The sequence below is a fragment of the Boleophthalmus pectinirostris genome, unplaced genomic scaffold (genome assembly GCF_026225935.1).
Source record: "Boleophthalmus pectinirostris isolate CB_2022bp ecotype Guang Dong unplaced genomic scaffold, ASM2622593v1 HiC_scaffold_8, whole genome shotgun sequence".
Classification (NCBI taxonomy): Eukaryota; Metazoa; Chordata; class Actinopteri; order Gobiiformes; family Gobiidae; genus Boleophthalmus; species Boleophthalmus pectinirostris.
In genome coordinates this window covers 25,519,066-25,541,320 of record NW_026571515.1, presented here as the reverse complement: position 1 = coordinate 25,541,320, position 22,255 = coordinate 25,519,066, and the positions used below count along the sequence as shown (strand labels likewise).

At 40.5% G+C, this 22,255-nt stretch overlaps 3 protein-coding genes across 5 annotated transcripts in view; all 3 read left to right on the top strand.

The window, feature by feature from the left end:
• Positions 1–5,197: 5,197 nt before the first annotated feature.
• Positions 5,198–6,878, top strand: LOC110164569 (homeobox protein Hox-C6a). 2 transcript variants are annotated; one of them, XM_020929632.2, is made up of 2 exons: positions 5,198–5,591; positions 5,981–6,878. In XM_020929632.2, exons 1-2 carry the CDS (start codon positions 5,198–5,200, stop codon positions 6,283–6,285), a joined length of 699 nt encoding a protein of 232 aa, XP_020785291.1. In that variant the 3' UTR covers positions 6,286–6,878. The 2 variants fall into 2 exon arrangements, with proteins under 2 accessions (XP_020785291.1, XP_020785290.1); XM_020929631.2 differs by having other exon boundaries at positions 5,198–5,594.
• An 837-nt stretch (positions 6,879–7,715) lies between these two features.
• hoxc5a (homeobox C5a) lies at positions 7,716–9,871 on the top strand. Its single transcript, XM_020929664.2, has 2 exons — positions 7,716–8,181; positions 9,165–9,871. Exons 1-2 carry the CDS (start codon positions 7,716–7,718, stop codon positions 9,371–9,373), a joined length of 675 nt encoding a protein of 224 aa, XP_020785323.1. The 3' UTR covers positions 9,374–9,871.
• A 6,425-nt stretch (positions 9,872–16,296) lies between these two features.
• hoxc4a (homeobox C4a) overlaps positions 16,297–22,255 on the top strand; it is an 8,127-nt gene continuing 2,168 nt past the window's right edge. The window contains exons 1-2 of one of the 2 annotated variants that reach the window (XM_020929599.2): positions 16,297–16,741; positions 17,196–18,461. In XM_020929599.2, coding sequence (XP_020785258.1) covers positions 16,303–16,741; positions 17,196–17,548 — 792 coding nt within the window. In that variant the 5' untranslated portion in view covers positions 16,297–16,302 and the 3' untranslated portion in view covers positions 17,549–18,461. Of the gene's footprint in view, positions 16,742–17,195; positions 18,462–22,255 lie in introns of those variants that run through there. The other variant, XM_055165497.1, reaches the window with a different exon arrangement.

The following is a 22,255-nucleotide window of genomic DNA, read 5'->3' as shown; positions in this document are numbered from 1 at the left end:
GCATAGGATTTTTGTTGTTTTTAGATGCGAAAGACTTAAGTTTTTGATCTAATTTGAAAATAAGCGCCGAATTTTCCTCAATCTCTCCTCCAAAAATCTCGGTTTTCCTACTGCCCCTCTTCTTATTTAACTTAAATCTATTTTGTATCTGGCCTAGCAGCTTCTGTGGCAAACTATATAAAGGAACTGCCATATATGTTTTTAAATGTGTGAGATATGTGGAATTCTGCATTCCTTATTGTGTAGCACTTTTTTGTCCATTTGAAAAGAAGTGAAAAGATGGGTGCAAACATTCCTGGTTGTTAAAGAGAGAAATTTACAGCTGAGTAATAAAAGTTTACGACTGAATCCTCTCTGTGATAGGCTGAGGCGAGCCACGTGGCACACGCTCTATGAACATGAACTTTATGCTGTTGTCTATTCCCTGGTCCTTCCCTTGTATCAGCGGCAGGCTAGGCTGCTGCGCGTAAGCTCGTTTTTGCGTTTATGAAATATCTGTAGTAAAGCGGCGTTTGATTGCGGTTCCGTGTGATAATCACCGATGATGTCTGACTTCCTGACAGAGGGATCTTCGGGGCAGTCGCCGCCTCTGCGTTTATTCCCGGAGGCAATAAAGCTAAGCCGCGACTGGGAGAAGGAGATGGCTGTGAGAAAACAAATACACTGCTATATTCCGTCTCCTTGAAATGCCTTACGTTAAGAAGTGAGACCGTTTGCGCGCCGTGGTGATGTCCCCTACACACCATCGTGACCCCTCGCTCAGCAGCTGCATGCGCTCAGCAAAGTGCCACGGGGAGGTAAGGCAGAGTCTCCTTCAATCCAATGTTCATCTGCTGTGATTTGTGTGCTTTTCAAAGCCGGCTGATGCAAAGTGAATGACGTGATTGAAATTCAGAGAAATGCACAGATGTATGTGACCTGACCTGTAGCCTGCAGCCTCCAGCCCCCAGTAGGTATCTCCTATTACCTGTAGCCTATGCCGCACCTGAGAGCACACGGAGTTGTGGCTGTGCATTTTGTAATTTTTGCAAATTTGTTTTATTTATTGCTTGCCAAAGCAGAGTGAACTTTGAGGACGGTGCCAATGTCTTTGATTGGCCTGGGATGGATTGGTCTTGCAGCTGGTCTTGTCAGTGGGTGTAGTCTAATTATCTGTCATATTTGTTGTCACATATTCAAGCCAACATTTTGAATAACACCCAGAAGTTATTTGATGAACGCGCATGTACAGCATTCATACAATCATCAAGCTATGTTGGAAGTGACAGGCGGACAGGCTTGTTTAGCAGCACTGCCCCCTAGCGACCACCAGGTTCTGTTGTTATGTGGAAGTGGGCGGGGGTCGGCTCTTAGATGTTTACGGCAGCTCCGGGGTCCACTGCGGATGTCAGCTGGCCGCCCCAGGCTTGAGACAGGTCTGGGGATAAGTGATACACAGCGCTGGGTCGAGTGGGTTTATTTTCTGTTGCTGTGGTGCGCACTTATTCCAATGTGAAGAGGCAGCTTGATAGATCTAAAATGGTGCTGCTATGACATAAGTGCGGACGAGACAATGACAAGCAGCAGGTCGTTTGTTTTATTTATTTGGAGCCGGATGTTGGGTTTTCACATGCAGCTATAACACTTTTCACATGGCCCAAATTGACCTACGGATAATAATGTGCCCTCTTAATGCCATTTCAATGTCATTATCATTTTCAGTCTCAGAAAAAGAAAGGCATCTTTCGTTTGGACGTCATGTAGTCTATGCCATGCACTTAATTGATATAAAGTAAGGCCAGCTTTTGTTTGGTTTGTTTATAACACACACAACAGGATTCACTGTCTTAATCAATAGGCCTTACAAGCAATGTGATGTCATTGATGTTCAGTCAAAGCTCATTAGCATCAGTATAACGTCGGTGAATATTCCTTATAAAGTCACAAAGAATGTGCAATGCACGCTTTTGGCAAGACAGACAGGATTACGGTACACACTGGGACTAAGCGTTTGTGGTGAGTTGGTTACATTTGATGAGCGCTCAGGTGTTTACCAGGCTGCTGCAGTTCAGTAAAACACTCCAAGTGCCTTTCCATGGTCGAAATCACGCCAAAAAGCTTGTTGACGCGCAGCCGTCTCAATATTCCAGTCGTGCGTTGCGTTGGAAGTCTGGTGGTGTTGCTGCAGTGGCTGGAGTTCGCTATTCCTCTCCGCATAGCCTGCAGAAAGACAGAAAGAGTGCTGCTACTCAGTGTATGCTGTATGGGTTCAAATGAAATGGAGAAGCACTGCGTCTGTGTTGTTAAAGCAGACAAACTCTGGCATGAAAACTTATGAAGTAATGAAGCTGTCCGCATCACCACATTTAGAAGCTCACTTTTAAATCTCGACAGCCTGAAATGTTCTCGCTAATGGTCATAATTTATGATGTGTGGATCAACATGCGCTCATTGACCAACAGCTTCCTGAGTGCTTAACGAGCAAAAAGTCGAACACTTCCGGACATTAATTGGACCAGCCGACGATGGTAAAGCGCTTATAGAGGGCTTTACATTGTTACTATAAGAATTACTCCTTATAAGTAAGGTTAAAAGCTGCAGTGAGCGAGTAGTAGGCATAAGCTGTGTTTTTAATCATGAACACTAAAGCAGAAATTTCACAGATCCCACACAACTAATCCTGACCGATGTTGTGCCGTAGAATGTTAAAGCGCCGAGAACGCATAGATTTCTGACCAAATGGGCCCCTGCTTTGCTGCAGGCCTCTTCCAGAACTTCTGCACGTTAATTTATATCTAACCTAAGAAGTGACGGATAGCACTAATAATAATAATAATAATAATAATAATAATAATAATAATAATAATAATAATAATAATAATAATAATAATAATAAACAAACTATGAATACATTCAATAGTTTAGCTTATGCATTTGTTGCCATGCACTTACGTGACTTGTCTAACATTGCATATGATTTCACCCACAATCCTGGAAAACTGGACCAAACGGCTTCACGCCTTCACTCATCAAAAGCCGCGCGTGTGATTTGCCTTACGGCCCGCAATAAAACACACGAGGAGAAAGAGTGACCTTTCTATTTCTGCACACTGGCAGTGTAGAAGCTCGGCAGCATTCCAGCCACTCTTAGACCACATTTTGGGCTGAGAGTCCAGTTTATTTACAGCTCCAGTCTTTATGATCCGTCCGCCGTGTGCCCTCATGTTGTTGGACACTTAAGCATTTGGGAAAGCGAAACATTTGGAAAAGTTGTAAAAGCGCACCACTGAGCTCTCTGCATTTGTCAAATAATTTTAAGAGAATTGTTAATCTAAATTAAATAAAAATAGTATAATAACACATAATAAAAACAGATATGCGCAAAATTTCATGTGGGCTGGGCATATTTATGTATTTATTTATTTTACTTCACGCCTCGTATTGATTAATTAAAAAGGGTAAAAGGCATAATTAATTCTATACTTACTGAAATATTTAAATGACATTTCAGAGAGTTTTAAAGTAATTTTTGTTTTCATAGACTTTCATAAATAAGTTTACATTCTTTAAAAGTTGTCTGCTTGCTCCACTTAGTTTACGATAAGATAGATACGATAAAAACGCAGGTTTCTGAGATGCGTAGGAAACTGAGTCTTATATAGACTGTAATATCTAGCATAGTTTTGTATTTTAGTTTTCTGGAACGTTTACATGTGTTTGTCTGAACTGAGCGCGGATGTCACATATGGTCGGGAATAAGGTGATGGGAAGCTTTTATTGCACCGGCCACTTCCTCCTCTTTGTTCCTGTCTCTTTTTATGGTCCATTCAGTTAGACCTCATACAACAGAAGCAACGCTGCTGTTGCACTGCGAAACTATTCACTCACTGAACAAATCAGTGACTTAGAGTAGTGAGTTGTTGTATTTCTCCGCTTGACATTTCTTACATAAATAGTTTGCTGTGCCATGGAATAAAACACAACAGCGATCCATGTAAGACGCACAGACTTTAAATATGATGGACCAAAGTAAACATGTTGATTTTGTGAAAGTAATAAATGTATTATTTGTCAGTCGACTCTTAGATTACTGCGGCCCTTTCTCATAAATTGTTAGAGAGACAGGTCAACCATTTATTCAAATAAGAAAATAATTGGTCATTCAAAAAGCCAAAACCCATGCGCCCCTTTTAAATGAAGAAACTGTACCTTGAGCGCGCGTCACACATTGACCAGCACAGTCGTCACAGCAGGCCTGTCCGTGAGGCTAGACATAATAAGTGCTTGGATTTAACGAGGATGGGAGCAGAAATGATCACTTTTATGTCTATTCCCGCGCGCATTACACTGGGAACAGCCCAGAGACTCCGACTTGCGTTGCCGAAAAGCACTGCTGCAGAGATAGTTGTTTGTGAGTTGAGGAGCGTCACTTGGTTTATTGCCCAGAAGAGAGACCATAAACGCATTCTTACTACCTCCCCCAGTCAACAGAAATAGCAGCTCACAAGTTAGAACATTCATTCGCTTAAGAAACAATAAACAGTATGTATGGGGCTGATGTAAAATATAAATGCCAACACGTGCGTATCAGGAGCAGGACGATTAGGTGAGTGTGTGTGCAATGTGTCAGAAAAGTTTAAATATATAAGCCAGCCTGAAATATACAAAACGTGCTACTACACACAACAGATAACAAAGGAAATGAATAATTTGCAACTGTGAGTGCCTGTGATGAAATAACCTACTCATTAATTATGTGAAACTATTAAACAGGCCTACTTTGAATAACATTCTGAAAACCTTCAAAACGTGTGTAACACAAGCAATTTCCCAGTGTCAATCTGTCCGATGTGTCAGTCCAAGTCTACTTCGTGTTTATCGGCATTTAGCACTAATGTTCAAGCTTTGAGCTAAAAGCTACAGTTTCTCTTCAACTCCTGCCTCTCAATTGGTTGAGCTTGGTCAGCTGACGTTGTCATATTGTCTCTCACCGAGCCAAGCCTCGACTATAACACTCGGGTTTGTGCGTCTTAACCGGAGATTGGAAATTAATAATATTGAATCCTCAAAGTAGCCTCGCATCACTTTAGTTGAAGTATAAAGGGAGAAAGCACACTTTAGAGAAAGGTGTGGTTGCGTGAGAGAAACGGAAGAGGATTTACACCAGAAAGATCGAACAAGAAGTGGGGAGAGTTGGAGTGAGGGTTAAAAGCAAGGTATGAATTCTTATTTCGCAAATCCGTCGCTCTCATGCCATTTATCCGGTGGTCAAGAGGTTTTACCTAATGTGCCTCTAAACTCCACCACCTATGACACGGTCAGACATTTCTCGTCTTACGGCGCGGCAGTGTCTCAAAATCGGATCTATGCACCTTTCTACTCTCCACAAGACAACGTTGTGTTTGGCTCTGGCCGGGCACAGTATGAGTATGGATCAAATATGTTTCTTCAAGACAAGGACGTGCTCCCCAGCTGCAGACAGACAAACATGGGACTTAATTCACAAAGCCACATTGCTCAAGAGTACAGTCTGGATCAAGGAAGAGCAGGAGCCCAGGATCAGAAGAGCAACATCCCGATCTACCCGTGGATGCAGCGAATGAACTCACACAGTGGTGAGTTTTACTACGACAAATAAATTAAGAAAATGGGCCAGTTTTACGATATGTCTTACCAAGAGAGTAAGTTAGTTTTTATGGCCCCATAAAACATTACTGTGTCCTCTCTACTTGTAGATGGGTCTTTGCATGAGCAAACAAATAGCATTTTAGAATGATTTTGACCATATCATCTCAGAAACTCCTGTAATTGCAATATAGTTAATATGAAGTCAAAATAGTTTACGTAAAATTAGGCCACTGTAAAATAAAATGCCTAAGCCAAATTAAACATCACAATGAACTAAATCTGTTTTCATAACTTCACAGATATAGTCAGTTCTTTGATGTGGCTGTAGTTTGAATGGGAATAACTGAGCGCTGTGACTTTGTGTACCCCACAGGAGTAGGTTACGGGACAGACAGACGCAGAGGACGTCAGATATACTCTCGTTATCAAACGCTTGAGTTGGAGAAGGAGTTTCATTTCAACCGCTACTTGACAAGGCGCAGACGTATCGAAATAGCAAATGCGCTTTGTCTAACGGAGCGCCAAATCAAAATTTGGTTTCAGAACCGGCGTATGAAGTGGAAGAAGGAGAGCAACCTGACTTCCACAGTGACTGGAAGTGAACAGACTGGCGGTTCCCAGGAGGGGGAACGCATTGAGGCAACAGAGGAAGAGAAGGACGACAAGAAGAAGGAATAGTTAAGGGATTTACTGAATCAGATAACCGAACAAAACCCAACAACTACCTAAACTACCTAGATGAACATGGGAGCGGCTTCACTGCATGTTGGCTGTCCCGCCGCACTTATATCTTGACCACGGAGTATTGAGTCTCAGAATTTATTTTAGCCCCAAAAAGGGCACATTGGACCGCAGTGTTTTTGTCACTGCAAGCTACACTTCATGATATTGTGCAAATATCAAATGAGTATTAATTTCCTACGTTATTTCCAAGTATATTTATCCCCCCACAACCTATTCATCACTGTGAATCCTTTGATCACCCCACACAAAAAACTTAAAGAATTGTACATCCACATTCCATTTAGTTCAGAGAATGATGAAGCAGTTTAATGTGTTCCATTTCGAGTCCACATTTGAACCAGACCAACTCGCTGTATATAACCAAAATAAACAAGTGCACTGCAGTGACTATTACTTCATTGTATTTAGTTGCTTTAATAGTGGCCCCAGGCTTAAAAGAAACAAATAATAATGAACAGCGCTTTGTCCTTCGGGACATAATCCAATAATATAGATATTCCTGTCACCTAGATTTGTACACCTGTAATTATCACCATTTTGGGAACTGTCATAATTGTGTATCACAAATAAAGTATTTGTAAAACTTTTGACTTTGTCATGTTTAATAAAAAAAAAAAAAAAAATATATATATATATATATATATATATATATATATATATATATATATATATATATATATATATATATATATATATATATATATATATAATATAAAGAAAAGAAATTGATTAGGCTACATTATACAAATTGATAAATGCTAAATTAACAGGAACACCATCAGAAACAAAATGTCTTGTCACTTTTGTGAGTCGTTAATCTATCTGTTCGCATTATTATTATTATTATTATTATTATTATTATTATTATTATTATTATTATTATTATTATTATTATGTTGAATTGTGCTTATGCTGTCGGTCCAGTATCTGATTAAGGACACGCGAAGTTTGGAGCAGTGACCGCAATGCCCGTCCTGCCCCATACCAGACACCAGATGACGCTCTTGTCTTACTGTCGTGCCCTTTTTGCGCTAACCATACTCTGCCTGGTCCTCAGAAACCAGCAGCTCAAACTTTACTGGACACGTTTCGGCTATTCATCAATATCCCCATTGAGTATCAAAGCCAATTTATGACTGGCCAACATACGCACGTGATCCCATACAAATACCCCATTTGTGGGCAGCGCACTTGGCGATCAAGAAATAAAAAGATACCAAACCCTGTTTCCGCTATAAAACTTGGATTAACCTATTTTCAGTTAAAAGCTCTTCTCTTAAAAAGCGACTATGGCCTCAACAACATGATCTGCAAACGCGACGGAACGCGCGCTACTTCCAGCCAGCAGATTTGAAGAGTTCAACATGAGCGCTTTTATTCACAGCTCCAATTTCACTCAAGCAGCGGAAGCAACTTCCAATACCATGTTTAATTTTGATGAGTCTGAACGCGCGTCCAGTCGCTATACGGGTGTTGATGCGAGAGGATTATACCCTCGTCCCGTCCTGACGACCTCTGTTGATAGGGACGAGATCAAAACTAGCCTGCATAGCAACTCGGAAGCTACTTTCCAATCCAGATCGCGTATAACTATGGTCTCCAATAACGCTACCGTGGACGCGGGCGCGCACAGCTACGGTAGCACGTCAGTGTTGGGACGAAACCGAGAGACGGGGAAAAGCTCCAAATACGGAGTCAACAAAAGCCACGAAAGTCTGAGGAATGAAGATAGCGCCCAAGGATTGAAACAACACACTAACACAAGTCAACGAGAGAGGAGTGAGCAGCCCCAGATCTACCCATGGATGACAAAACTGCACATGAGCCACGGTAAAGTTTGTACTATTTTTTTTAGTGCGAAAGACCCGTTTCCCAATCTTTTCTCTACAACCCTTCTTTTCGATCGTTCCACTTCTCTCTTGAGTTTTATAGGCCAAACGCAGGAAATAATAAAAACTCGCGGTCATAAATTTTATGACAAAGGCATCCATTGCTCGTAAACCTGCTCTGTTACGACGAAGAGGTGATCTGAGGGTGATTTATGGTTGTATAATTGGATAAGAGAAGCAAACTGTAATAATAGTATAATTTTCCAAACAAGTTATAAATACAGATTTGCTTTCGCTTTGTTTATATTGAAACTTTAGCTAATACTTACACATGATCAGGGTCAGTAGGCAATGTGTATGTGGGGGGTATGATAGACAGACACAAGCCTAGCCTTAAGATGAACTCTGGGAAACACCACTGCCCTGACCTAATCGTGAACTTTTCACCTCGAAAAGATTTGAATAGACTTGCTCCTTAATTCTGTGACTGCGTCTTCGTCCTCGGCTCGATACAGAGATCGACGAAAGCACGTCGTTTATGAGCCTTTGAGCACAACCTCAGGTATTAGCAGAGATATTAAACATTTCAGAGAAGGCCCGCTTGTGTTAGCAGGCCTTCGTTGGAGCTTCATTTGAAGTTAAATTTAAATTTAGGAGTAATGGTTCAATTTTAAAGGCATTATATGTGGAATAGAGTATTTTACGCATGTGCATCAGTAGGCCTGTGTGTTATACAAAAAGCAAGCTCCACGATCACCAGTCAATTCATTGTGTTTTTAGAAAGGGGGAAGAGTGTGGCTACAAATTGTATATTTATAAATTATACCAATCATCCTCAAAAACTATTATGTATTATCGAGTAAGAAATGATACCATTAAAGGTAACATTTCAGGCCCTTATCTTTAATAGTAATTGTGCGTTTCCTGTGCATTGTCTAGCAGTGCAGTACTAATTGAGGTTAACTAATTTCACTGCCTCTTTAGAGACGGAGGGGAAGCGCTCTAGGACCAGCTACACCCGGTACCAGACTCTGGAGCTGGAGAAGGAGTTCCACTTTAACCGCTACTTGAGCCGCCGCAGACGCATCGAGATCGCTCATAGCTTGTGTCTGAATGAGAGGCAGATCAAGATCTGGTTCCAAAATCGGCGCATGAAGTGGAAGAAGGACTCAAAGCAGAAAGGAAAAGAGTAACTGCACTGAACGCACGCTCTATAGGGCTGTACAGTGGCGCGTGACCTCCAGATGAACCTTGTGGAGCAATGACATCATGACACTACGCTGCGTGCTTCATCACCAATTATGTGTCACTTGCTGCAGTTTGGGACTTAATGTATTGAATATCACTCAGTTTGATCAATAGGTTTACATTTCTAAATTAATTTGCTGCCTATGCGATGATAACCTCACTTGAGAGCACTAAGAGGACAATCTGCAAAAGCAGGGCAGCACAATATCAGTAGTAACCTCATTGTCATTAAGATAAGAGCTAAGGAGCCGGTGTCACCTCATCATTAAACTTTTCTAAGTTCAGCAAAGACTTTCACAGCCCACAGTTTAAAAACACTACACTCTGTTCGGGTGTGTTTAGACGCGAGTGTTGTTACCCCAATGATTCCAAAAGGGATCCACATACTGTAAGTGATATTGTTGTCATGTGAAATTGATACTCTATTAATGTTCAGCTCATGGGTTTATTCACTAGAGTAAACGACTGATAGAAATTTACTGTTGAAAATAAAGTGTCGTTTGATGCCAATACCACTGCTAAAACTGTCTCTCTTTATCGGACGCGCTGCGAAGGCCCCTCATCACAGTTTATTGGCCCTCTATAGAGCCCCTGCAGACAATGTTTCCTGTTTGGATAAAAAGGGAAAGCGAACAGTAGCCTGAAACAATACAGCGTGAAGAGGTGAGACCACTGCGTCCGGTTCCTACACAATGGCGCGCCACCTCTAAGGCCATTATGGTTACTTAACGATGCCATTTTTTTTTTGATAGTGCCACTATTAGCCAATAATATAAAAACAAAACAATTCTCCATTAAAACTGTTATTTCAAAATGTACTCCACATTATAACAACAATTATGTTTTTTTTGTTTTTGTTTTTTTAAATTCAAGTATCAAAAAAATAACTCACCTTGTACTAAAGCTTCATATAACTTCATAGTGGTCAGCACTGCGTCCAATTTGCCTGTGGTCTGATGAACCTAACCTTATACGGGACAAAGTAACGAATCCCTTTTGTATGTCTTTCTTTTAGGGTATTTTAAAGTTTACAAGGTTACATATGCCAATTGGCTCAAGCAGGGTCTGTGAATGGTGCATAGGAAGCACGTGGTGTCATTTAAGTGGGTTTTATGGCCTGGAAGAGCTGACAAACCTTCGATATATACACATCATATATAATCTTAACTGTCCGGAATCGCAGCTGCTTGCCTTATCTAAGGAAGAAAGCGCTTTGTGTAGCCTAAAGGACCCACAACATTTCTACGGACTGTGCAGTGACCACTGCGGAGAACTGACAGGAGATGCAGCAGTAAGTTTATTTTAAACTTGCAGGCTTGAAAATGCATCTTAAGGAGATGCCTTATGATTTTGCATTAAAATAATAGATTTTGAGTTTTCTACATTTATGTCACATTGGTGGTAAAACAAATTAGAAATTATTACGCCTTCTTGCATAAATAAAAAAGTAACGCTATTCAATTATAATTATTATTTATTAAGCATGGCAAATTAAACGGCTGTGATCAAATCGCAATTTAATCTACAGCAAGATAAAATTAAACTGAACTGAAATCAGATATAAGTTAACACATTTAATGCTCTGATTTTTTATTATTATTATTATTATTAAAGCATGAAAATGTATGCAAATCATTCCATTTTAGTACCTGAACCTTTGTTGCATTTTGAAAGACAATGTTGGAACTGATATCGTTTTAAATTGTTATTTTACGCAGTCTGGTTGTCTTTTTGTTCAGTCCGAGAGCCTTCCCTTTGGCGTAGAAAGAGCTTTCGCTTGATGTCTCGCTCTGCTGTTGTCTGTTGGGGTCATGGAGAGGCCACGAGATGCGTTTAACTCAAAGTCACTTTGCAGTGCAATTATGGCGTCGTTCAATCGGTGCAATGTGCACCTCTCCAAAAATGCACTCAACGAACGAGAAAGGACGTCGCTTCTTTCTGCTCTTTTTCCAACCAAACTTTTGTTTCCTATTTTGTTTTCAACATTTAACCCAAATATTAACAAAAAATGTGCGATCTGAATGTGTGATCAGATTTAAAAAATAACAGCGTAGGCCCATACGGTAGCTAAAATGCGTGTATTTATTTTTGTTTTATTTGACATAGTCCACATTTGCTTGATTTAGGCCTGCTGGATTCGCTATTTTGCATCTTTTTGAATCAAGTCCATGACAAATCCCATTTTCAAGATACAGCACCATGCAGCACGTCAGCAGTGTATAGTGGGAAATTGATTTTTAAATGCAACTTCCATTGCCAGAACAGCCCATCTCAGGTAACACGTGCCCTAAAATCAGATTATATTTACCCAATGATCACATTAAGGAAGTGGGTAAAAGGAGGCCAGTGTTGACTTCTGGCATCCCACCGCCTGCTCACAGAAGAGTCATTTACACCTCCAATAGGGGGCACTGTGTGACACCACTACACTGCGGGCATTACACCCTTGTGCCAGGCACATAAACCAATCATCATCATCATGTTTAATCTTTAAATTGTCAGGTAATACAATGCAGAAGTTCAAGAATCAGTTGTCACTGTCAAGTGCGTATTGCTTTTGTAGTCCTTTCTTTGACCTGGGAAGTTGTCATTATTAAAGCTGCAGGGGTTATTTCCGACGGAACCTTGCTTTCTCTGAATAAATAAGAAACGTAAAACATAAGCCATACTTTCCTCAATGTACACAAAGGAAAACGTATTAACAATGTGAAGACAAAGTCGTGATTTTTTATTGTCTCTGGTACATAATTCACTCGCGCTGTAGTCGGGGGATTTCTATTCACAGTCAGATCGCCCGAGGAAATACCAAAACGACAGTAAATTTGCTTTTACTGTCTGAAAATGACCCGTCCCAAGCTGCTGGTCCCAGTTCTGCGGGAGCCCACACATGTCAGTGCGTTTCTAGGGCAGAACATACGAGTGCACCGCAATTTTACGCCCAGCAATAACTAAATTACGATCCACGTCCTTGAATCACTAACAGCTTCTTTGAAGTGGCCTGTGTAGGGCTTCCGTAATGGGTATTACTGTGAGATATGTAGAGGCCTTAGATAGATTTCTTTGGATTTTGAATGCACAAAGATAATTTATGTTTGCAGATAGTCGATCTATACGAATCTGTGTGTGTAGCGTCAATGTGGTGGCCACACGAGGTAGTTCACTTTGTTTTATTGTTATTTATTTGTATTAGGCCTGTATGCTTGGATAAATGCATAATGCAAAATGCATGTTCTTATAGCATCCTGATTACATATACATATATATATATATATATATTTCCTTTTGTGTTTTTCAGATGAGTTCCAAAGACGGCTCCATGGATGTCCTTGTAAGTCTGGCACACCAAATCCACGGGACATGGCTATTATTACTAACCTTGTACCGACTATAAGCATGCCTCTAATGCATTTTCAATTTTCTATCGAACAACTCATATTCTTTCAATTTTACTGGAATTCTAGCATTTCCAAAACCAACTTTTGACAGCGTTAAGGTCATAACCATGTTAAGTTAGTTAAAAGAGTGACAATTCTGAAAAACTGAGCCAGTCTTTATTGTGACCCTAACTTATATTCAAATAATGAGTAAACAATGACATATTTATACTGTGGCGCGTTCTATAACTTCTTTTAAACCTTTCGTCCCCAGTCAGCCTGCATTTCATTAAATGTTTTTATTCACACCGGACGCAAGACGTGCTGAGAGTAAACGTGCGGAGGCTATTAGGTTAAGGGTTTGATTAAAAGCGCTTCATGTGTGCGCTGTACGTCTGGGAGTGAATGTTGTTGCATCCAGGTCAAGTATTAGGCTACAGCAGTTATTAGACTTCCACTGCTACTGTTGAGTCTCAAATTAAAACCAGAACATTCCCGGTGTCGTAGTTGTATATGGGTGAACACGATTAGAGCACAAAAAGTGACGTAGTTCAACAATTTTTCAAATGAACAAATGAAACATCAAATTAGTTCGCCCGAGGGTCTAATTTTTTGCACTTCTACATTATAACTAGTTATTGAACTAGGTGCACGATCTGAAAGTCATTTATGGAGAGAAAGAATTCATTGCTGTCCCTCCATCAATAATCTCTGGCAGTGAACTATTGGAGGCAGTCAAACGCGAGGGTGAACCGCAGGTCAGCCTGTCTAACTAATATTAAAATGCGTCTTTGAGCACAGACGGACTGAAGGTGTGTGCCGCTTCTTAGCACGCGTGCTGCTTATTTTTACCAATAATAAAACTTTTCAGCAGCTTTTGTTGGGCATTTCCTACTACCAGTGGTATTGACGCACAGAGAAATATGAAGACATAGATGTTTATTGACAATGCCTGAAGTTGCTCCCTCGTTTCTTCCTTCCACTGTAATCAATAGCATCGATTCACAATCTGAACATGTTTGCTGTTTTTAATAACCCCCTCTCCCAAACAGCTCGCATGTCTGATATTGTGATTTTTCATCCTTGGTTTCTCATTAGCTTCCATAGTGGCAGGAAAAAGGGTTAGCGAGCGGTCAGTATGGTAATGGCAAGCAGAAGAAATGGTTGAGAACAATAGAAACTTATTTTTCATGCGGCCTGTCACGCTGTCCCTTTGTACGCGCCGTGTTTGGGACTGAATATTCATACAGCAGACAGCTTATGGACCTGAGGTGCATGCTGAAAAGGAGAATCTCTCATCTTTTCTTCCTATTAACTATCTTGATGTCTAAGATTCGAGTGCATTTGAATACTGTTCATCGCTTTTGCGCACATACTAAACCTGGGCATTTTTAAGTCTTTTATTACATTTCTTGCTGTTGAGATCACGCTCTATCGTTAAACTCATTAGTTGTCTATATGTACCCTGTAGAACCGAATTTGTGTAAATTCATTAATCGCAAATCCGTATCTACAGGAATACATGGCCAACTGAAATCCCCCGCCACAAGACTTCTTGCATCTTCTTCTGTGCACTTCAAGCAGAGCATCTGGCCTAAAACAGGATTATGAAGTAACTTTGTCTAATATTGGACTGAGAGCAGACCCACGCGCAGAATCTGCGGCAACTCCCGTGTCAGCCCCTGTAAAACACGTTAGGAACAAGAGGTCGTTTTAAAGTGACTGATTTACAGCTTTTATTGCTCTATAAAACGCCTCTAACATCCTTGCAAAGGGTAATAGAAATGTCGTGCGCATTCTGTACAAACAGCCCAGCTCAGAAATACATCGTTTGAAACAATATTATGCAATTATTGCTTTAGAAATAACCCAGTTAAACTGTAATCCGATGCTGGTGGACAGTTAACAGGCACGTGGGGTATTTGGAGATATTTATTTCAGGAATATTTCTTGTGAGTGTCTGCAGAGGCATGAGAGCTGTTAACATGACAGTAATTACCACCTCTTTAGTAATCTTTATGTGGAATAAACATGCCAACAGTAGCTTCAGAACACTGTGACATATGGATAGTCATCTGCTTGAAAATATATGTTTTGAATGTTAAAAGTTAAATTCCTATAAAGTTAGTGTCAAATGTTATCCACCTAAAAGTCTGCAAAGATGATTAAACAAACTGCTTCAGTACCATAGACGTGCCACAAACAATATTTTTTTCATTTAATTTAATAGCCTATTTCTTTTAAGGCCATTTAATTGCTGTGCCTCTGTGCTTCTCCAGTGACTTTTGCACTGCTTAGAGGCTTTAGTGTACTACAAGTCAGCTGGTGGTGTGCTGTTAACTTTTAACAATGCAAGTCTTTCTTAGCAGCTAAATGAAGATGTAAATTGGGAAATGTACAAAAACAAAGGCAAATATAAAAACATTTTTTTCATCGACTTGATTTTTCTACTTCTTGTTTTTATGTTTTATCTCCACATAGGCCTACTAGAGTCAGTAGCTCTTCTTAACAGTGTGCTCTTTTGTTATCTCACAGAACAGTGTCCTGGCCTATGGGGTCAGCTACGGATGATAGAGAGCCTTGTAGTTCACTCTGCCACATGTTATTGAGCAGGATGGATCAGAAATTACAAAATTAATAGATTGATAAAAAACTGTTTATCCTGTTCATGTCCTAAAAAAAACAAAACTTTTCAGTTTCCTGGTGAAGCAAAATACAACCTACTATTATTATCTGATGATATCAGTGAAAAATGATTACAACTCCATATTTTAGGATCAATATTGTTTTAACAAACTAGTTTATGTTCTAGGCTGAAGTGTGGCAGTGATGTAAACAAACGGTGCTGTTTCAATAGCACTGTGATTACAGCTTGATCCAGCTTGTTTGCCTTTCAAAGCTGATTTACAAGCTCAGTGACAAGTTCTTACAAAGCTTTTTCCAGTAGCTATGCGCTCTGACATTAACACAACACATAGGCAGAGGACATCAACCCACTGCTCCGTATCCTAACGGTACTAACTGATGTTTCACACTTGAACTGCTAATGGTAAAGGCTGCATGTTCATTAATTAGCAGGTAACCTTTGTATTAGGTGCCAAGCTTCCAAAATGATAGCTCTTCCATTGTTGTATCTTATCCTTGGCGTATCACCTATTGTCCCTGTGAATAATTGAGTCCATAGGATTTTGCCTGTTTTATTTTTGCCATGGTCAGCAACTAGCTACTAGTTTTGTCCCCAAGATCAATGGCTGTGGTAACACAACTAGAGAGAGAGGAGAGAGAGATAGATAGAGAGAGAGAGGTAGCATTGTACCCACAATGGCGACTGGAGGTATGAAATACCTCTGGTTCCTTATCCGGGAACTACCTCTGACTCTGCTATTGGGCCACTTGGTCACGTGGTAAAAGTAACTTTACAGGGCTGCTCGCAAGTAGGAGGGCTTTATGGAGCAGAAAAACGACAAAGCTAGAAAAATTATTTTCCACTCCAGAAATTAATGATCATGAGCTCGTATTTGATGGAGTCTAACTACATTGATCCGAAATTTCCTCCATGCGAGGAATATTCGCAAAATAACTACATCCCTGAGCATAGTCCAGAATATTACAGCCGCGCGAGGGACACTGGCTACCAGCATCATCACCAGGAGTTATATCCACCTCCGCGGGCGAGCTACCAAGAGCGCCAGTATAACTGTGCAAGCATCCCAGAACCTGACACGCCACGGGGACATGGAATAGCCCACTCTGCGCACCTGCTCTCTGGTAAAGGGCAGCCCGCATCCTGTGAAACCCCACAGTTGTCCATGTCCCCTGCCACCCCGCCGGCCGCAACCTCCGCCTGCAACCAAGCCACGCCGGAGCATCCCAACAGCACAGCGTCCTCCAAGCAGCCCGTGGTGTATCCCTGGATGAAAAAGATTCACGTCAGCACTGGTAGGCAACTTGTGTGTTCATGTTCCTTCTCTCCTTTTATCTATGTGCCTCTTACTCCCAGCTCATTGCCAGCCCCTGCTCCGATAGCAGGGAAGCCTTTGAAATGGCACAATTGAGGCGGATTTACGACTCGGCATTGGTAATTACACCCACCATAAATTTTATAGCTGAGGTATACTCAGGGCAGCCGTATCGCCATGTGGCTTTTGCTGTTATGTATTGCACCATAGTCAGAGAGAGAGGGTAGAAATAAAGAAAAAAACTAGCTTTGTAATCTTGCATTAATAATTTAGCTGATTGCTTGATGTGAGGGTCCTCTCATTACGCGGAGAACTTCTTTACAATTCCTCAAACAGCTAAACATCCATGCAATAAATCTCTTTGCACATATCAGTTAAAGTCATTCTCGTTTACCCATCCTTTCCTCCATTTTCTGCACTTCTCTTTTTTGCAGTGAACTCGGGATATAATGGGACGGAGCCCAAGCGGTCTCGGACAGCGTACACCCGGCAGCAGGTCTTAGAGCTGGAAAAGGAGTTCCACTATAACCGCTATTTAACTCGACGGAGGCGCATCGAAATCGCACACACCCTGGTGTTGTCCGAGAGGCAAATTAAAATCTGGTTTCAGAACCGCAGAATGAAATGGAAAAAGGACCACAGGCTGCCCAACACCAAAGTGCGCTCCTCATCATCATCAGGCTCCAGCTCAGGTTCAGCGGCCGCCGCTGTGACTGCAGCCTCGGCCACTAACTCGAGTGCGGATGAACTGAGCGCACAGCACGGAGAGGACATTACCAGGTTATAAAGCTGCAGCACGACGCCGTGACAGACTCTTATTTATAGAACTATGACACGTTTTGTTTGGTAGCTATCTTGTGCGGTTTCCTTTAAGTCCAAAGTTATATAAAATGCATGTTATATAGCATGGATTACTGCGAATACCGATTAATTATTTTTACGTGACACAGGGTTTAATTTATTTGAAGTTCAATTAAAATGTTTTTATTAAAATGTTTTGAATGAAGGAAAAAAGACAAATTTTATCAGAATGTTATTGTGGGCCAATCTTTTGCCCTGCTGCCCAAGGTGAAATGCACAATCTATTTATTTCAAACACTGGAAGCAAATCAATATAATGATAGTTATTTTTGGTATGAAGCTGATACACACCATTGATCTTGAAGTTAATGTGTGGTTTACCTCGTGTATTTCAGATACTGCCTTTTCATTTCAGTTTAGTTTTGTGGTGTTGATGTTGTGTTTAGACCGTTTATTGTTAAATACAATGGACGGGGTTTAGTGTATTTGTGCTAATCATACTGGTCAATAAAACCGTGTGTGTCTACTTGTTTTAAACCCGTTTGCCGTAGCTTTATTCCAGGCAGGATGAGGTCTGCTGGGGTTGGCTTGTTGACCACTTTAACCTGGGATTATCTCCTACTGTTACATCTACTGCAGGATACATCAGGGTATACAAGAGTTAATTATGGACTCGTTTTTTCTGTATTAAATTTAAAATGAAGTAGTTGCTCATCAGTCTGAGGGGCATTCAATTAGCGCTTAACACAGCCCATTGAGGCCCATACTCCGCCACTAAAACAAGAGCTGCATGTATTGAAAGAACATTGTGATAATTTGTTGTAATATATTTTTTAAATTCTAACCATAGTCACTGTCCTGCTTTTGTAGACGGATTTGACGTGTAAAATAAAATTAAAATAAAGAGGTGATAATGCAGATGAATTACGACTGGATGCTAGTTTATTATGATTATTTATTTTTGTTGGGGAGGCGGAGGATGAAACTGGAGAGTGGTGTGCGTGAAAACTCCACACGATGCCTCCCCAGTACAGTTTGCCCTCAGTCTCAGCACTGCACGTGAAAGCCCTCTTAAAAAGAAACAAGTAAAAATGCTACGGTCTGCAACGTCATCGTGAGATTTTTTTTTTTCCTTGCAGCCACACTGTGGAGATGCTGAATGGTTTACACTAAACATTACGCACTCCGCTCAATGCTCAATGTTTTTAGAGTTTTGTTTTGCTTTTTTGTTTGTTTGTTTTTTTTACTCTAGACCCCATGACTCAATTTTTCTAGCTTTTGGACACATCTTTGAAGAACCCAAATTGAAGCATTACTTGGAGCTAGAGACGCGCAAGAATTTGATAGATTATTGAAATAGTGACATGAATAGGCCCTATAAAATGCCCGACCTAGTGGGGGGCGTTGGGCCACAAAGGAAAGAGACATTCTCGATCATTAATCTTTCACTGCACAGCTTTGTGTATATTTTACAAAACAATCCTGACAGAAGAACATTTAGATATCAAATATTTTATATCAAGATATTTCCTGATTTATATATTCTGCAAAGTTGGCATCCACTTTGAATTTGGGGCTACTGCTCTGTGGATTTTTGACCGCAGTGGACGTGACACTTTGTAAAGGCGTTAGAGTGGCATTGAGGCGATGCTGAAAAATGATTCCTGGAGCCTTTATGTAGCTGGACACATTAGAGAAATTAATGTCCTCACCAAAGTCGCAGCATCCGTCCACTCCCATTGGAGGCCTGTCGCCTACACGTCGCGCCTCTCAAAGCAACGTTATTTAAGTTTTTGTAGCGAAGTTTAGGGAAAGCCGAGTTCACCTCAAGGACACATTTTCTGTTTTCCCATTTGGTTCTCTACTGTCTGGAAAACCATCCTCTCTCCGCTATGACCCACGCACACGCCCTCGTAGCACAGATATTTGGTTTAGTTTTGGTTTGATGATGGCAGAATCAAAACCTCGAGTTGCACGTTAACATAGTAGCATATCTGATCACTGAGTTGCTGTTTTCATTTTCAACAATTCAGTTGAAAAAAAAGAAGTAAATAATAATAATAATAATAATAATAATACGAAATTGATTTCGTAAAATAATATTGTCGGCCTACTAAAAAATGATCTCATGTTGAGTATCCTGTGATTTCTTTTCTTTTTCTAAATTATCATCTTATCATCACTGTCACTCCAGACTGATATGGTCCTAAGTGAGCAAGTGGATCTCAGGTTACAGCAGAACAAAAGACTGGCCCATGGAGACACCTTTGTAACTAAAGTACAAGTAGAAGTAGACACATTGGCGCACTTTCCTCTTTTTATCAGAGGCTTGCTTTTGACGTGAGATTTGTTGAATTTATTATGGGAGCAAATGAGATGTGATTTAAAGTTCCTTAAACAAACGCTTGTGTCACCAGTGTCACCCATAAATCAGTAATAGCTGGTGTTTTAATATCAGACTTGAGGCTATTTGCTTCAAAGACTCATATTTACTGAGGTATCACAGTGTGTATGTCCTTCGTATGATCTGTATTTGAGATATCTCAAGCATACGTTTAGAAGACATACAAGATAGTTTGGGGACTTGTATTGAATTTTTCAATAGTAATGTTAGAAAATCTGAATTATTTTAACTTCCTTCTCAAAGGAATAAAGTGAAGTTGTGAATTTTAATACCTTGGCATTTCCTTCACCAACCAAACACTGCATTCTCAGCTCAACATTCTTTGGGCACTGAGTGATTTATGTGCACTAAGGCCCCAGCAGTCTTCCAGATAGATTCCAAACTTTACACAGACAGCGATGAAAGGCAGAGTAATCAGCTGTTTCAATACCTGCCCAAGTGCAAACAGTGTCCACTCGTCTCAGGTGAGTGTCGTCCACTCACTCGGTTCGTAATGAAAGGTCTAGGCCAGTGCTTTGTTGGTCTGTAGTGTGCATGAAAAGCAGCCATGGCAGCTGCATAAAGGCGCAGAGTTGAAACAGGGGTCACGAAGCTATTTTCTAGGGACAGACTCCCTCTGCCTCGCATTGACCAGCGGTGGGTGTGTCAGAGATCCGTAAATCTCTCTCCATCACCAACAGATGCACCGCGTCTTTTCTTCTGGCCCTGGACTCAACTCATTTACATACAATTATTCAGACATGTTCAAATGATTTACTGTGGAGCTGTGCAACATTTAAAGCCAGGATCAAGTGTCGCATTTTAGACGTCTATTACATGTATTTCTGCTTACTATATGTCAGCAAGTAATTGGTTATTTATGTAGGCTTTTTTTTTTTTTTTTTTTTTTAAGTTTAAGTTGCAGTTTTTAATTTTTTTTTTTTTTTTTACCTTTTTTTTTTTTTTTTTTTTAGCTGAGTGTGGCTTCAATTCTTATCTACTGAGTTATGATTATGTTATTCATGTAATTCACTTCTCATTAAAGGATTGATGGGAGTAGAATCTCGAATATGGATTTACAATAGGCTAATGAAAAGGAGTGGTTCTGTTCACGGGTGACTACTTTTTACCTTGCAAGCTGTTAGTAGGCTATTTTTAGTTTTTAATTATCTATTTGAGTTAGTGCTATGCGTTGAAAATTGTATAAAACATATACCAGCAGTGTAGAAGTAACTTGTGAAAATTGGTGGGCCTATTGGAAACAAAAAACATACCAAAAAAACAAAAAACGCATTTTTATTTTTTGATTAATACTGCGACATCTGCAAATACTTTGTCAATAATAGTGTAATAGTTGTTAATAAAGCTTACTCCACCTATAAAAATCTTGACCAAGGTGAAATCACGCTCCCAATGGTTTTTAAACAAATTTAACTTTTAATTTTGAAAGCAGTTTGCGACACCAGCGAAGTTTATAAAGTGCTCCTTTAGCTTCATTGTATCAAGGCCCCACTGGTACGGGACCATGCAGGACAACATACATTTTCATTCTCAATTCACTGTTTAGGCCAAAGCATGTTCAGGGAATTGACAATGTGTGTCTTTTCCCCACTTATGAAGTGCAGCCTGCAAACTCTAGTCCTTTCATTTCAGTCTGCATTGTTTACAGCAATATAGGGCACTGGGCCCATAAATCTTCTGCAAGCTCTGCCAAGACAGCGCCATTTGTATGCACCGTTTTAACCGACAGCATCCTCTGCCCATTAACGTCTCCTCGCAGCTCTCCCTCAGTCTGCTCTTATCTGCCCACCTTCGTCCCCTGTGCACATCCAGTCACATCTCTGCAGTGCACAGCCTCCAAATGAATGCATATACAGATAAATAAAGCCGTGCACTGAAACACTATTGTATAAGAGCTACATAGCGTTTCTCTTGTCCCCATAGCGCGCATTGCATCCTCTTCTTCGCCATTTCCACTGTAAGTTATTGGAATGGGGAATAAAAGTTTATCGACGGTTTCTTTGCTTGTTTATGTCAGGAGCCACGAGAGCGCAGAAGGTAAGGAGGAATTGTAAAAGGGTTGACACCCAGAGCGACCGGCGCGCTTTTGTGTGAGAGAGAAAAAATGATTTATAGTCAGCGAGGCAGTTCAAACAGAGTTCACGGAGAATTGTGGTGGAGGCGCAGAGGAGCTAAATTATGGTCTTGCTGAGCTAGTATATCATAGATCCTATCTCCAATGCAGTGAGTTCAAGGGTGCGAAATAGGGGGGGAAACAAACAATGTAATCACTTTGAATAATAATAACAC